The sequence below is a fragment of the Hemiscyllium ocellatum genome, chromosome 30 (assembly GCF_020745735.1).
Source record: "Hemiscyllium ocellatum isolate sHemOce1 chromosome 30, sHemOce1.pat.X.cur, whole genome shotgun sequence".
In the NCBI taxonomy this organism is placed as follows: domain Eukaryota; kingdom Metazoa; phylum Chordata; class Chondrichthyes; order Orectolobiformes; family Hemiscylliidae; genus Hemiscyllium; species Hemiscyllium ocellatum.
Window position 1 is genome coordinate 35,282,160 of NC_083430.1, and position 18,105 is coordinate 35,300,264.

The window sequence follows — 18,105 nt, forward strand, 5'->3', positions numbered from 1 at the left end:
GGCAGTCTTCGTGGCAGAAAAGATGAAAGGTTGAAAGTTCGGCTCAAGGTTAAATAAACTGAACCTGTTCTCATTAGAGACAGCCTGGTGTTGCTGCAATGTTTCAGCTGAATGTTTTTTCTTTTGTCGACCAAATGTGGCCAACTTTCCGAAATGGAAAAGAGGAATAAAGAATTACAAAATAGCTTTGATTGTGGTTCTCTTTCCATTCCAATTTCTCCTTACAATTTTAACAATGTAACTACTTACAATTAGAATCATACTGTAAGTTACAGAACATCCTATAACCACAATAAGCAATGTGTCCAACAGTTCAATTAAGCAATCAGTTCAAGAGAGAGACTAGAGGTACAGGCTTGCAAGATGGAGTTAGTTAGCTTCACAATGGAAGAATTCATTTGTAAGTGTGTTTTCAATTATTGAGAAATTGTTTGCTGTTTTATAAATCTTCATCCCTCAAACCAACATCACAAGAAAAAGATAATCTGCTCCTATTCACATTCCTGCTAATAGAGCTAACGCTGCAGTGACAGTTACTGGGTTTCCTACATTACAACAGAGACCACATTTCAAAAGTATTTCATTGGTGTTTTATGACTTGCCAAGGTGATGCAAGATGCTTTACAAATACAAGTTCTTTCTTTAATGGATCATAAAGCCCTAAAAACAGGAAAAATAAACGGGTTTTAAAAACCCGTTGCAAGGAAGCAGTCCTCTGACATTTCCAAGACACCAGAGTCTGACCATTCCCATTAAAAGGAAATATAAGCCACTGTTTTGTTTAAACAGTGACTCATGTTCTATGGAATAGTGTAAAAACATCTGGTTGTGAACAATTCATTTTCTTTTTCTTAGCTTGAAGGATGGCATTATACTTTAAGAATATATATATAATATATCTTTGACATTGCAGAACAGGTGGATTGTGATGTCTACACAGTATCCTAGTTGGATGCATTAGGGATTAAAAGACAGCCTACAAACTTTGCAAAATGATAGTCGAACCAATGTTAACTTTGAACAGTTGCTCTGTGAACAGGGCTTTTAAACAGAACGGACAGACTTCAAAGACAGGAAATGCCAAGAGTAATTCAGATACACAGGATAATGATCGTCACGGTGGCACAGTGGTTAGCACTGCTGCCTCACAGCGCCAGAGACCCGGGTTCAATTCCCATCTCAGGCCACTGTCTGTGTGGAGTTTGCACATTCTCCCTGCGTCTGTGTGGATTTCCTCCGGGCGCTCCAGTTTCCTCCCACAGTCCAAAGATGTGCAGGTTAGGTGAATTGGCCACGGTAAATTGCCTGTAGTGTTAGGTGAAGGAGTAAATGTAGGGGAATGGATCTGGGTGGGTTGCTCTTCGGAGGGTCGGTGTGGACTTTGTTGGGCCGAAGGGCCTGTTTCCACACTAAGTAATATAAAAATCTAATCTAATCTAATGATGGTTTTAATAAAAGAAAGTCTATTTCCACTTGGTTATCAAGATGACAAATTTGTAGAGGTGACAGTCAGTACAATTTGGTAGAATGAATAAAGGAGTTCACTGTAGTGACAAGTGCTTAATGGCTTAATGGACCTGTGTTTCCTGCTCTATGGTCACTTTGTTTAATTAATTAGCTCTTGGGGGCTACGCCAAGGCTAAAATGTAAACAGAAGCTTCCAGAAGAACCAGAGGAGCCAGAGCTTTGGACAAGTGCGTACAAATCAGGAATAGCCTTTGAAGAGATATTTTAAAATCAGTATAAATAAGTGTGTGGGACTTAGAATTAATGTCACCTTTGCAATGCTCTGCAAAATAGACAACTAACTAGCAAATACATAAGTCACCTATTACTTGAAAATGGAATAGAGGTAAACAGATCATGTGGTTGGGGTAAAGATACAGGCAGTAACATTTTGGATGACCAAGTTCACAGAGGATTCAAAATGGGAAGTTAGCCAGTAGAACACTGGAGTTGTCAGATCTAGCAGTACTAAAGACATAGGTGAGAATGTCAGTAGCAGATGGGTGGATAAAAAGCTGGAAATAAGCAATGTGGGTAATGGAAGATAACTGTCTTTTGTGACTATTTGGATTCAGAAAAAGACAGGATACTGAGCTCAGAACTGGACACTTCTGGAGTTCCCATTGGGTATGGTTGAGAGCGGGACCTTGATAAGTAAACGCTACGGTAATACTTTATATACCTAACAAATCTACAATTTGAGTGTTCCTGCAACTTAGATAAACATAAGAAACAGGAACACCAAGGCCATGTGGTTCAGCTATCCTTCTCCACAGCAAGATCATGGTTGCACTGCTCTAAGCAGCCTTATAGCCATATTCCTCAGTTATGTTAGTGTCAAAAAAAACCCAGAGATCTCAGTATTGAAAATACCGTCTATTTCGAGACTATGACCCCTAGTTCTAGACTGGACAAGAGACTCTCAGCGTCTAACCTGTCAATGAAGGAGGGGCAAGAGGGTTCAAATTAAAGTGCATGTTTTTCTGGTCTAGTCATGCTCTTTTTCTTCCTGACATGATGGGATACTTCATCAAGAATGGCTTTGGAAGTGTTGGTTCAGCACTACCAATAACAACTGTTGTCATTCACTGTTACACAGTGGAAGGAGAAAAGAAAAACAGAAGGGCAAACAAGACAGTCGAATCATAATGGAAACTAGCAGACCCAGGGCTGAAGTTTGAGATGACTGTGCAGTTTTGGCCTCCTTATCTCAGGAAAGATATTACTGCTGAAAGAGGGAGTGCAAAGATTCATTAGACTCGTTCCCAGGTTAGCAGGACTTTCCTATGAAGAGAGATTTAGAAAACTAAGCCTGAATTCTCCAAAATTTCAAGAGAGTGAGAAGTGTCTCATTGAAACCTACAAAATGCTTAAAACACAGACAGGGTAGGTGCAGGTAAGATGATCAAGCATAATCTGAAAATAAAGTTGTCATTTACGATTAAGAAGAGGAGTTGTCTTTTTAAACTCAGAGTGGTGAATCTTTGGAATTGTCTCACCTAGAAGGCTGTTAAAACTCTATTTTTGAGTATGTTTGAAGTAGAGAGGCTTGAAAACTTTGATTATTAATGGTATCAAAGGATAGTTTGGGTAAAAGACATAGCAATGATTGATCAACCGTGATCATATTAATTGGTGTTGCAAACTCAATAGGTTGAATGGCCGACTCCCTGATAACAGGGGCCTGTGTGAAGTGGACAACAATAAATATGTGCTTTAAACTCTATCACTGAGAGGTTTTTTGGTTAACAGAGATGTTTTTCTTCTCATCTCCCCCCATTCCCACAAGACAATTCTCATCCCAAGAATCAATTTAGTAAATCTCACCTAATGCCCTAATCCTAAAGATAATAGATTTTTTCCTATGTAATGATAAATAAACTAGACACAGTATGACAGCTACTGCCCACCAGATCACATATATAATTGCAGCAAGTCTTTATGTTCTTGTAAACCAATACCCTTGCATTAAAAGGTTAACGTCAATTGTTTTTCCAATTGCTGGCTGTACTTTCATAACAGAATGATTTCCAAACAGAATAATTTAAATGCATTAAGCTCTATCTGCCACCTTCTGAACTCTCTATATCCCTTTGAAACCTCTTATGTCTACCACTTAGCTTATTTTCCTTTCATTTACTAAAAACCAGATGCTTACAATGGCACACAGTGAAATGGTGAGTTGAACGCACTTACCAGGTTTTTAAAGAGTGCTGTTACTTCACGTGTGAAAACACCAAGATTAAGGAAACCCATAGACAACTCATTCTTGTTTTGAGATAGATGGTGGTTCCCAAAGCTTTCCAGAACTTCAATGTACTGCTCCTTATTCTCCACATGTGCTGAACACCAACATCAAAGGAAAAGAATAGGCTTCTTGTTAGATAAAGGTTCATTGGACACCCATGCTAACTCCCACATCAACACTCAATGTCAGCTGGTCTCCAAGTACATTCTCTGTACCAGTTTCTGTAGTGAAGGAGAATCCAAACCAATAAATTATTCATTCTCCCAACTCCTCCCCCCACCCCCCACCACAGGAACACACAGGATAATGGTGGTATAGTTACATCAAACCCAGCCAGCATTAGTTACCTTCACACTAAACAGAGATGAAATTCTCAGGCTGGGAAGGGAAAGGGAAACCAGCAACATCGATGGATCTCATTAAATATGTTGCATTTACAAATGAGTATCAAGGAAAACTTTCACTAGAAACAAATGTTTTAATTGGTAAATAATAAGCTTGCAAAAATCTGAAATCAAATGAAGCTTTATGGGGGAATTCAACTGAAATTGGTCAATGCTTTAAATCCATTGTCTAATAAAAATCTATGAAATGCGGGATGCATAAGACTGTAAATTGGTGACAGCACAGAAGGCTGTTATGCCCATGCTAGCACTCTGGAACTGTAGTTCCGCTGGCTCCAACTCCTCTCCTTTTTCCTGTAGCTCTGATTTGTTTACCAGTGTTAATTTGGTGCTCATCTAATTCCTTTTCTTTTGGTAGACACAAATAAACCTGCCTCCAGCACACTCCTAGGAAAGAACATTTCAGCTTCTAATCATTTGCCACTGAGTGTTTTTTTTCTTGGGTCCTGCTGCCACTTTTGCCAATCACCTTAATCGATGTCCTCTGGTTCCTGATCCTTCGGTCAATGAGAATGGGACTTCTGCCCCATCACAAGACCATAAGATATCGGAGTAGCATTAGGCTATTCAGCCCTTCAGTGGATCATGGCAGATTTGGTTCTCAACCCCACTTTCCTGCCTTCTCCCTATAACCCATCTTCCTCTTTCCAATCAAAAACCTCTCTGTCTTATACACTCAATGACTAGTCCACTAGAGCCCTCTACAGCAATGAGTTCCACAGTCATCGCCTTCTGATTGTAAAACATTCCTCATCCCAGTTCTAAAGGGCTGCCCCTTCACTCTGTGGCTGTCCCCAGTCCTAGTCTCTCCTACTAGTGGAAGCATCATCTCCACTTTCACTCTATCTAGGTCTCTCAGTATCCTGCAATCAAACCTCCCCTTATCCTTCTAAATCCCACTCAGTATAGACCCCAAGTTCTCAACCGCTCTTCAAAAGATAAGCCCTTCATCCCTGGGACTACTATTGTAAACCTCCCTTCATCCAATTCCAGCACAATTTTCCTTAGATACCGGGGGGGGTGGGGTGAGGGTGTGGGGAGGGGAGCGGCAAAACTACACACAACATTCCAAATGCAGTCTGATCAACCTCAGCTGTACATTTCTACTCTTGTACTCTAGCCCTCTTGAAATGAACACAACACTACATTTGTCTTCCTAACCACCAGCTGAACCTGCATGTTAACTACAAGAGAATCCTGAGCTAGGACTCCCAAGCCCCTCTGTACTTCAGATATCTGAAGCATTACATCATTACCTTTGTACTTTTATGCTTCAACTTCAAAACTATAACTATACAATTGACCCCCAGCCTCAACCTCTTGAGGAGAGCATTCCAGGTTTCCACTACTCCTCGAGTGGCCAAGTTCTTCCTCAGGCTACCACTGGATGTTGAATTTTAGTGCTACACCTCTTTGCTCCAGACTTCCCCAGACAGGGATTAAACAAACGATTGATTTCAAATCTCAAACACATCAACTAGATTATCTTCTGTCGTCAAACAAATACAAGTCTAATGTGCCCTTATAACCCATCTGGCATTCTGGTATGCTCAGCAGGTCTGGCCGCATCTGTGGAGAGAAATCAGAGTTACCATTTCAGATCAAATGACCATTCCTCAGAACTCCCTGTCACTCTGGTGACTCTGTCCTGCAGCTCCATTTATCGCCAAAATATTATTCAAGAGGAGTGATGCTCAGATCAGATTGCTGAACTCCAGGTGTGTACAGACAAGCAAATATAAACTTCCTCAAGTTGTAGTTGCAATTGTCTCCTTTCACAAGCCTGAAAAGATTTGTTTCAGCATTTTCTGCTCAGGTTGCATAGACTGCAGGTGGGACAGTGAACTGAAGTGAATCATGGTGCAATACTACAGTAACAATCCCAATACTAATGCAGATATATTTGTAGTTACGTTTGCAATTGGTTTTAGTCACCATACAGTCCTGGCGAATCTTTCAGTGAAAGGAGCAGACATGTCTCCTTCACTCAAGATTGTCACATAATGGGAATGACACATCAAATAGCTCACAATATTGGAGATTCTAGTCATGATTTGGAGGACCCATGTTGGACTGGGGTGGACAAAGTTAAAAATCACAACACCAGGTTATAGTCCAACAGGTTTATTTGGAAGCACTAGCTTTTGAAGCACTGCACCTTCATCAGGTAGCTATGGAACAGGATCATAAGACACAGAATTTATAGCAAAAGATTACAGTGTCATGCAGCTGAAATGATATATTGAACAAACCTAAATTGTTAAGTCTTTCATCTTTTAGAATGAGTTTGCTAGTTTTGCTTCTTTAATATGTAAATCTCAGAAGTTCTTTTAGGTCAAATTCTTAAGATAACTTTAAAGGTTTTATAACAAAAGATGCAATCTCAGCTCAGACAGTGCATTAAAGTTGTAAGGTTAGTGGCTGTCTGTTTCCCAATCTTAAGTCAGACTGGTTCTATTTCTAAAGTGGAATTTACAAGGTATTACAGAGATTGACTGCCTGTAGATTACACATTTATTGAGCAAAATAGAATGTATATGCAAATATAATTCTGCAAATATAAATTCACACCATAAATTTATATGTGTGCGCTTGCAGAAGTGAGAGAGAGAGAGAGAGAGAGACAGACAGACAGACAGACAGACAGACAATGTGTGAGAGGATTTGTGCATGGGTGTGAGTTGTATATGTATGGGTATGAGAGAGAGTCTGCATGAGTGTGTGTGCGCGTGTGTGTGTGTGTGTGTGTGTGTGTGGTGTCACCTGCAGTGTGACATGAACCCAAGGAACCGGTTGAGACCATCCCCATAGCTATCAGCCTCTGCTCAGCCACTCTGCATTGTTGCCTGTCCCAAAGTCCGCCTTGAAGGATGGCCACCTGAAGGTCCGCGGCCGAATGTCCCAGACTGCTGAAGTATTCCCCAACTAGGAGGGAACAGACCTGTCTGGTGATTATTGTGTGGTGTCCATTCATCCATTGACGTAGCCATGCACACATCCTCTCACAGACTTATAATGCCTCATACTCGCACACATACATTATCAAGCTTGCACACACACACAAGCACACACTCTCTCACATGCACACACTCACCGTCTCGGTCTCTCTGTCTCTCTCTCTCTCTCTCTCTCTCCTGCGCGCGCGCACACACACACACACACACACACACACACACAAACTTATGGGGTGCATTTATATTTGCACAATTATATTTGCATATAACTCTAAACTCATTCCAAAAATGAAAGATCTATTCTAGGTTTGCTCAATATATCATTTCAGCTGCATGACACTGTAATCTTTTGCTATAAATTCTGTGTTTTACAGTCCTGCTTCACAACCACCTGATGTAGAAGCAGTGCTTCAAAAGCTAATGCTTCCAAATAAACCTGTTGAACTATAACCTGGTGTTGTGTGATTTTTAATTTTGAAGATTCTAGTGTTCTTAGCACTAGGCCAGGAGGCCTAGCTTCAAGTTGATTCTGCCCCAGAGATGTGTCATAACATGCCTGAACAGGTTGACTAGAAATCTACTTGGTCTTTTTTCAGAGGAAGAGTAAGTGAAGGAAAGAATGTGCAGTTTGGAAAGATTCGCAAGATATTCTAGCAATCAGACAGCCCTTGAGATTAACCTTTCCTCCATGTGCAAAACTGATCTTAATATTTCCCAGTTTAATGTTTAAATCTATGGCCCATTATTTGGCATACATCCAAATAAAATCAAAAGATCAAACAACATTATACAAATTGGCAAATAATCCAGACACCAATTTATTTTCCACCACCATTTTGCCCATAGATTGATGTTATGGTGTAGTTTGGCCACTCTCATACAGCTCCATACTGTTCTTTTTAAAATGAAATAAAACTGTTGCTGGGTGGAGAGGGCATCAATTGTAGCACACTGGGGAATAAAATCTTGTTTTCTCTGCAGATGCCCAAAGGCACATAGCCAGTAAGAAATGGGACTATTCTCTTAAAACTGCTGATTCTGAACAATGAGATTCCAATCATTCAACTCTTGGTGGGAGTAATATTTGCATTGTCTTATCAATGACTGGATTTTTATCTGATAAACGCTTTTGGAGGTCATTTAGTTCAGTTGGCTGAATGGCTGATGTGTGATGCAGAGTGATGCCTACAGCATGGATTCAATTGCAACAGTGGCTGAGGTTACCGAGAAGTATTCTCCTTCTCAACCTCACCCCTTAGCCTGAAGCACAGTGATGTTCAGGTTAAACAACCACCAGGCATCTCTCTCTCTCTCTCTGATAAGAGAGCAGTCCTGTGACCCAGTAGGACTGTGGACACCTTACCTGATGAAGTCAATCACTTCCCCTATTTGATAGCCTCCTTTTCCTTATTTTGTTCTTTATCTTATTATTTCATTTAAACCCTGTTTAATTTCAACATAAATGATTACTAGCTGATCATTTCAGCTAGCAATGTTGAGTTAATCAGTTCATTACTAGCTGAAATGATCAACTAGTAATCATTTCTGTTGAAGGTAAACAGAGGGTTTTCAGAATTTCACATTCTTAGAACCCTCACTTTTGCCTCAGACTCAAATGTTATCTCCTAAAGCCTTAGGCTCAATATTACCAGGTCACCAGTTTAAGCCAAAACCGAGGTGGAGTGGAGTTAGGGACAATTCCTTGACGCAGATTTGTTAGACCCTGGGCTGCTCCAGTATAGCAAGAGGCAATTTTATTTATTAAAAACAAAGCATGAATGAATATTGACATAGCTGAAAATTCAGAGTTAGAAGCAAAATGATGGAATAGATAGAACCAACATAGACACGATAGGCCCAACGGCCTCCTTTGTTGCTTACGATGCTATGACCTCTGCTGGCATTCGTGGTTCTGAGTTAACAGTCCAACTTTCAAGACCTCATTATATCCCACTTTAATTTACAGCTTACAATACTTCAAAAGTACAGATACTGTAGAAAACACAGATCATTTGTGAACAATGGTTCTGCAAACAGCAGTGTGATAATAATCAGATCATCTGGTTTCTTTTTTAAATAAAGTGATGTTGGTTTAGGAACAAATATTGGCAGGCCAGCAGGGAAATCGCTGTTCTTTTTCAACTAGTGTCACGGGACCATTTATATCCATTTGAGAGGGTAACAAGGCTTTGATTTAATTCTTGTCTGAAATAAGACACTAACAATGCAGAACTCCTTTCAAGGGCGAGAATGTTGCAGCTGTATTAGGCGTTTATACCTCTGGAGTGGCTAATATTCTGACTCAGAAGTGAGAATTCTATCCTGTAGGCCACAGCCAACAGCAACATGCAGAAAGATTGGTGGGGTGGAGAGGGTGCTAAAAGATACTGCACCACTAGGTAGTGTTTTGCGGAGGTCTATTGAGGATATTTTGAAGCTGCATATATTCACAAACTGAATAGAAAAGTAATGTCCATCTGGGTTGGCATTCATCTCAAGTGCATTTGTAAATTAGAACAACTCACTGTTCGTCGCGCGTACTAAACTGGCAAGTTAGTGAAGCAGGAGAAATGCCTAAGCCTTATAACTCTCCCACCTTTGGAAATGTACTCACACAAGCAGCTCTTTTATAGGCTATTATCCACCACACAAAATTCTCCATTCATCCCTCTCCATTCCACATTTGTCAGAGGGAAATATTTTCCCTCACACAGCACAGCTTCAGTCAATCATAGAGTCTCAAGAATTAATACAGTTGGATTGAGACTCCATAACCCTAGTCAGAGTGTGTGACTTACAGAGTCCAGAGGAGTGAATGGCTTTAATCAACTTCTTCATCTTCAGTAGGATGGCCTGATCTGCTTCCAGCGACTAAAAGAAAAAAAAAGTATCATCAAGACACAACTCCTCAGGAAACTTCCAACAGAGCCCGCAACATAGAGAGATACACAGCCCAATCAGGTTGCACTGACAGCATACATTCAATAGAATTGACTGAATTGAATCCATGCATGACTTCTCAAAAGAAAAGTCAAGAGACTCAATAGCAACCCCCTTCTCTCATTTCTCCCACTCATCCACTCATTTCTCAGACAAAATGATCTTGTGGCTTTCAATAGCACCATTAATAATGGCCAAAAGTCATTCTCGCATTTCAACAAGATGATCTGGAAACAGGAGTCAACGTGCAGTCTGAACAGAGCTCTTTACAAGTTGAATAGTAGTCCTTGTGACAATGTTAACATGGAAGAAAGTCTCAAAGCACAACATTTATCCAAGCCTCCAGATTTGAAAAGGCAGGTAATTTACACTGTATATTGCTCAATCTAATATGTAAATATGATGAAAATCCCACTGCTGTATTGTTATACTGATATCACATGGAATTTACAACAGAGAAACAAGCCACTCATGGTAACCATGTTCATTTTCGAACTTTGTCCGAGTGTAGGTGATAGTCAATCACCCGCTCAGATTTAGCATGCAATAAACTTAAATTGTATCTTTCATGACCTCAGAATATCCTATCTTCTTGGTACTTTCTGATGTGTATTGTGTGTTAAGACATAGGAAATGTGGCAAATGATTTGCCTACAGTGTAGGGCCCAACAAACAGCAATGACTATAACTGATCACAGAATATTTCCAGTGATGCTGGTTTGACTGATTAATAGATGGCAGGACACTGAGCAGAACTCCCCTGGCCTCCTCTTCAAAATAGTTTCATGAATATTTATGTCCATCCAAGAGAGCTAGATTGGGGCCTTGATGTACCAACTTGTCCAAAAACCACCTGGATGCATCAGCCTGTATTTTGTGCCCATGTTTCTGAAGAAGGGCTTGAACCTTATCCAGAGGCAAGAGTACTACCAAACGTGGCAAGGAGCAACAGGATGTTGCTGCCAAGCCAAAAAGATGTACATCTATCACACAAGTGTGTAAGATGCTAACTGAATTTCAGTGCTGCTGTATTGATAGCTGCATCCACAGTTAATACTTCCCAAAAACTGACAGATCATGCAAAATACCCTTCTGCTGGTTGTAATGAAACACATCAGCTTGCACTTGCAAAACTCTCAAATGTCCCATGTCATGTTCCTAATGTCACACATTAGATGTGATTCTGCAATTAGACAGCATTGGTTAAATAAGCTGGCGTGTGAGAAGAATTACATTGTCAATTGATTCAGGCTCATTAGTTGGCCTTGCTGTATGGCTCACTTGCACATTCTGGAAGCTACATATCAATACACAAAGGTGGTATTATTTAACAGAAGATAGATGTACACACACTGCACCTCCTTCAACTGAACAAAATAGATGACAGCTATCGTCATTTTGCAGGGCAACACCTTGATGAATCAGAATTAACCTGTCTGGTTTAAAATATAAACAAAGCTAAGCAGTTAACTATCAGTCATCATTGACTAGAGCAATGCCTTTACCAATCAGCACTTTCCTTCCATATTGTTTTCCCTCTAAATTAGTAATCCTTGCAATTTGATCTGATGAGGTCAGAATTAACAGCTTCCTTGTCCCAAACTGGCTCTTTTTCACCATGAGACATCCAATCTCCACTTCCACCTGAAGACAACCATCCCTCGATGTTGCTCATCAGTTTTTCAATGAATGTAAGCCAATTATCCCATTATACGATAAAGCTCTGTAAAAGTATTTTAGTTTTACTTCTGATAGTCTGATACTTCTGCAAGCAACCAATCACAGATTTGTCCCTCAAGTACATATTTGCATAGTTGTAATGCTCATCACCAAGAGTCAAACTATGTTCAAAGTTGCCACCTTTACCTCTTTCTATTGATTATACCTCTCCCCTTAACGCTTAAGAATTGAAAGCTAACTAAGCAAAAAACTAATGTCACTAAACAAAAATGGGTAGAATAGTTCCAGAGGGAATTTGTGCCACTCACTCAGGACTGGCCAATATCTCTCTTGGCTACTTTCCCCACTTTGGCTCACCTCAGCCTCATTTCGCTCTTTCACCCCCATATCTGACACTACCTATTACCCCCTGTGTCCAATACCATCTTTTCTACCTTCTTGACTCCCCCCTTCCCAAATTTGGTTGTCACATCATAACAATAACTTGACTGAGCTTTTGAAGAAGTAACAAAAAGCACTGATGAGGGCAGAGTGATGGATGTGATCTATGTGGACTTCAGAAAAGCATTTGACTAGATTCCTCATGGTCGACCCGTTAGCAAGGTTAGATCACATGGAATATAGGGAAAACCAACTATTTGGATACAGAACTGGCTCCAAGGTAGAAGACTGAGGTGGAGGGTTGCTTTTCAGGCTTCAGGCCTGTGACCAGTGGTGTGCCCCAAGGATTAATGCTGGGTCCACAGCTTTTTATCATTTATATAAATGGTTTAGATGTGAACATAAGAGTATGGTTAGTAAGTTTGCAGATGACACCAAGATTGGAGATGTAGTGAACAGTGAAGAATGTTACCTCAGAGTACAATGGGATCTCAATCAAATGGGTCAATGGGCCAAGGAATGGCAGATGGAGTTTAATTTAGAAAGGCATTTTGGAAAGGCAAATCAGGGCAAGACTTCTATACTTAATGATAAAGGCCCTGGGGTGGGGGTTGCAGAACAAAAAGAGTCCTTGGAGTGCAGATTCGTAGTTCCTTACAAGTGGAGTTGCAGATAGAGAGAATAGTGAAGGTGGTGGTGTTTGGTACGCTTGCCTTTATTGGTCAGTGCACTGACCATAGGAGTTGGGAGGTCATGTTGCAGCTGTACAAAACGTTAGGCCACTTTTGGGATACTACGTGCAATTCTGGTATCCCTATTAGGAAAGTTGCTGTGATACATGAAAGAAAAGATTTACAAAAAATTTGCTAGGGTTGGAGAGTTTGAGCTATATGGAGAGGTTGAATAGGTTGAGATAATCTTATAGAGGTTTATAAAATCATGGGGGGCATGGATAGGGTAAATAGACAAGGTTGAGGTGATAGGGAAAGATTTAAGGGGCAACTTTTTCACAGGGAGGGTGGTGTGTATATGGAATGAGCTGCCAGAGGAAGTGGTGGAGGCTGGTACAGTTACAACATTTCAAAAGCATCTGGATGGGTTTCTGAATAGGAAAGGTTTTATAGGGATATGGTCCAAATGTGCCAAATGGGACTTGATTGATTTAGGATAGCTGGTTGGCATGGACAAATTGGACTGAAGGATCTGTTTCCGTGCTGTACATCTCTATGACTCTATAACCTTTAGTTTGCATCAGCTGACGTCACAATGGATGGAGTGAGAGGTCTGTACATTGTCATGATAATGGATCACTGTCCCAAATTACTTATGGGCATAGAGAATTTAAATAAGACTTTTGTATGCAAAATGGAAAAGGACATACAAAGCATTTCCTCGAGATAGACCATGGAATATTGAAGTAAAAAATGAGGCATGAAGGGCTTATGCTCGAAACGTCGAATTCTCTATTCCTGAGATGCTGCCTGGCCTGCTGTGCTTTGACCAGCAACACATTTTCAGCATGGAATACTGAACCTGAAATAGAGTCATGAGAATTTTCTAAAGAAACTGTCCCAAACCATCACCTGTGAGTTCTCTTCCCAGACAATGGTCATGAGGGAACAGTATCTTTGGGGGAACAAAAGACATGTTTATTTATTCCTGGCAGGAGAAAACTCTAGAGGAGGAGTTAAAAATTAACTGCACTTCTGGAGCTCGCAAACTCATTTAGTATTCCAGTGACTGCCTGCTGTTCCAGTATTAGCATGTCAGTTTGGTGTTTTAGTACTACTGACCTAGAGAAAGTGTGCTATTCAGGTTACTGCTGGGAATAGTCTAGACAGCCCTGAGCTTGCAAAAAGAACAGAATCCTTCTCAATTGCTGGGATTACATCCCAGCGAGAAGCTACAGTTGAACATAAAACTGGACAACACCTTTCAGCTAATCTGCAGAATTCAATCTCCAAAACAACTACTTAAACTGCTGAGTCAATACATCCAAAATCACCCAGTTTAACAGTCATGATGTGGAGGAGCCGGTGTTCGACTTGGGTGGAGAAAGTTAATAAAAATTACATAGCGCAACTATAAAAAGGTGGTTGTGTGATTTTTAACAATTTGACAGCCACAATGTTCAGCAAGGACAAAGCAAAGACTGATTTGTACAACTCTTTACTCACTTCACTTTTCTAATCTGAGTTACATTTTAGTAGCTAACAAACTCACTCTCTTTAACTGAAGAAAAGCTGGTTAATTTGGCTTCTTTTAAAACATAAGTACATTGAAATTGGAACAGGCATCCATGAGTAATGGGATCTCTTACAGTTAAATCTTGTTGCAAACAGACGGAAGGAGATGAATAGAGAAGGGAAGTCAGCTCCACCCTAAACGCCCAAGATCATAATGAATTGGGGATCCTCACCTGGAGACTGGTCATAACAAATCTCTAAAAGCTGGAAAGGAAGATTTCATCCAGGATTCATAATTCTGACTGGAAATCAGCAACTCCTGCTGAATGCCTCAGAGGTCAGGCAAGGGTGCAGCAGAGGTCAAATAAAAACCCTCTGTCTAAGCTAAAGCAAGAAATGACTACAGTTAGAAATGTACTACAGTGGCCACCAAAACCTACAAAACAATCCGTCTATGAGGGACAGCTTTTAGAAGTAAAAGACAGATGGCTGTCATAACAGACGGACAAATCAAACATCCAGTTATGATTTACTGTGCGTAGATAAAGAATTGCTGGCAACAGCCTATTGCATCAACTTGGAATTCATCCAAATTTAAACAACAAAACAATACAGACCTCCCTTTGTCCACAGTCACTTCCCAAGTTTTAAAAAAGGCATTTGTTGTTCTTGTAACACAATCTGCTCCATTTTATTCTGCTCCCCCACTTCTGATTTACATTACAGTACAGTTTCAAGGCAATAGTAGTCTTTTAGTGTCTCACGTACATAATTTCTTCATTTGCAGGACGTTTCTCTTAAAGGTGTTCAAATCAAGCTCTTTGATAGATTAAACAATGAAACCTGTTTTCCCTGGCAGCAGGATTTCTAACTAGAGGACATAGGTTTAAAGATAATTAGCAAGTGGCAGAGAAGATAAAATGACATAGCCAGTTGTTACAGTCTGGAATTCACTGCCCTAAAGCAGATTCATCATGATTCTGATAATGTAACAGCTGTCAATTGGTGGCAGATGAATGATGGGCCAAATGACCTCCCCCTGAGTTTTTCTATGATGAATCAAGTGAGAGGGCTTGACAGCTTAAGTCAATACTAACTTCTCCTCCCCTACCAAAGAAGACATAAAACACACAATCCAGTTTCTGGGAACCAGATGAGAGACAAACGCCTTTGCTGAATTCCCCTGTCTGTCAGAGGGCTGTGTGGTGCTAAGCCAATTCCAGCAGCTCAGCTGGGTTTGCTGTGCTCTGCACACAACTGAAACTCTCTCAGTACGACTATCAGGCAGCGATGCAGCTGTGAGCTATTTTCCAATCTGTACAGCACAGTTACAAGAACTCATGCTACATTTCTTGCTGCAGTCTTTCCTGGCAAGACACAACCCCCCCCCCCCCCACCTCATTTAAAATGGGTGCCTTACCATATGAACACAAGGGTTCATACGTTAATGTTAGGTGAACAGATAATACCTTGGTAGGCTATTCAGAGGTAGAAAACATGCAGGAACGTCATACCCTAAGAATGCCTACTACCCAACACTATTACAATTCAGAGTTAGACAGCCATGTAAGGCTATTCATATTGACTTAGTATTCATCATGGGTTGGTACCTATGACCATGGGGACAGCAGAGTATATTGAGACCAGAATTTGATTTAACCACCCTTTAAGATGCTCTATCATGAGGTATATGAAATAGTTACTCTCTATAATGTTATTAAGGCAGAGTTTGCCCCTCAGAGACCCTTTACATTGTTGTTCTATAGAGAATAGGAGCCTTAAACAGCACAATCTTTTTGCAAAGAAAAAAAACTTACATTTATCTAACATATCCCATCTTGTCCTGAAACACTTTACAACCAATTCAGTCACAGTTGTAATATAAGAATCCCAACCATCTACGTACACACAGTAAGCTTCTACAAGGTTTAGTGATGTGTTTGCCAAGAGTCAAAAGTGTGGTGCTGGAAAAGCACAGCTGATCAGACAGCATCTGAGGAGCAGGAGAGCTGATGAAGAGCTTATGCTCGAAACGTTGACTCTCCTGCTCCTCAGATGCTGCCTGATTGGAACAGCATAGCCAACACCACACTTTTGACTCTGATTTCCAGCATCTGCAGTCCTCACTTTCTCCTAGTATTTGCCAAGAGACCGGGGAAAATTCCCATGGTATTCTTCAAGTTGTGCTATTCTGTGATCTTTTGCAAATCGCACAAAGTGATGGATAGATCTTCAGTCTAAAGTCTCATCTGAAAGTCAGCACCTGGGACAGTGCTGCAGCCCCTCAGCACTGCACTGGGACCATCAGTCTGGAGCTTTGTGCTAGAATCTCTCACCTAGCACCAGAATACATCTGAATCAAGAGACAAATGTACTACCTACTGAGCCATGGTCAACGTTACAATAAAGTACTAACCTCCAGTAAAGAAAACAGAATAGCAGTGAATATAGTGGGCGGCACGGTGGTACAGTGGTTAGCACTGCTGCCTCACAGCGCCTGAGACCCGGGTTCAATTCCCGACTCAGGCGACTGACTGTGTGGAGTTTGCACGTTCTCCCCGTGTCTGCGTGGGTTTCCTCCGGGTGCTCCGGTTTCCTCCCACAGTCCAAAGATGTGCGGGTCAGGTGAATTGGCCATGCTAAATTGCCCGTAGTGTTAGGTAAAGGGGTAATGTAGGGGTATGGGTGGGTTGCGCTTCGGCGGGTCGGTGTGGACTTGTTGGGCCAAAGGGCCTGTATCCACACTGTAAGTAATCTAATCTAATAACATTAAGATTAGGGCTAGGCCACTGAGAAGGGAAATCTACTTTTGCACATGAAGGTTTGTATCAATTTAGAATGCTATCATAAAGCCAAAGGACGTCAGACAATTGAAGCTCAAGTCTGAGATCTGTACTTTATTTTGAGTTAAAGAATGTTTGGCAAGTAAACAGAGTTTATATGGAGATCCGGTGGGATATAATTAAATGCGATGAATGGCAGAGACTGCACGGTCCTCTCTTGTTCCTACAACACAAGCTAAGGAACCAGAAACAAGGTGTCACGTTCAAAAGTGTATGTAGGCTAACAGCTAAGGCAGCAGGGACAACCACGTTAAATACAAAAGTGTAAAGCCATAGCTGGAACTTCAAAAGCTAGCAAACTAGAGATGGGAGTAAAGACTTAACTTCTACACATTTGAGCTGTTAGTAATCACTCTACCATCGATAGTCAGGGTCTCAGCTCAACACCAGGTCGGAATTTGCTCTTTAAGTTTCTCATCACTTCTCTCCTCTAAGACTTTGCTTAAGACTACCTCTTTGATCATGCTTTTGGTGATGGATTCCAAAACTTCCATATTTGGCTTGCTATCAAATTTTAATGGATAATAGTTCTGTGAAGTCTCAGCTACAAGTCATTACTTAAACGCAATTGTTTTTTGAAGACAACCTTTAATCAACTACATTGAAGAACAATGTTGCAGAGGTTGATGCGAAGGACAAATCAACGTGGGTAATACCCTCACCAACCAATGCCACTCATCCAAACACCAACACAACACAGACCTTTACGAGTAAGGAATATCAAGGAAGAGATCATGGAATGTTTTAAAGTATGAATATCTTATGTCCAACAAAGGTCTTAAGACTGCTAAGCACTAAGCCAACAAGTCCTAGGACAGAGTACATTTGTACAATCAAACAACAAATAATTAAACTATAGCATTCATGTTTGATTACATTAATCTGTTTGATACTGGCACACACTATGCTCAACTAGTTAAGCTTGAGTGTACATTCAAAATTAGTCAACTGTACATGCTGCTG

The 18,105-nt window shown here is 40.7% G+C and overlaps 1 protein-coding gene across 3 annotated transcripts in view; it reads right to left on the minus strand.

Moving 5' to 3' along the window:
• LOC132830133 (arf-GAP with SH3 domain, ANK repeat and PH domain-containing protein 2-like) overlaps window positions 1-18,105 on the minus strand; it is an 86,103-nt gene that overhangs the window by 50,908 nt on the left and 17,090 nt on the right. For all 3 annotated transcript variants that reach the window (XM_060847637.1, XM_060847638.1, XM_060847636.1), the window contains 2 exons: window positions 9,911-9,983; window positions 3,703-3,848 (listed from right to left, as the gene is read on the minus strand). In XM_060847637.1, the coding sequence (XP_060703620.1) occupies window positions 3,703-3,848; window positions 9,911-9,983 (219 nt within the window). The remainder of the gene's footprint in view (window positions 1-3,702; window positions 3,849-9,910; window positions 9,984-18,105) is intronic.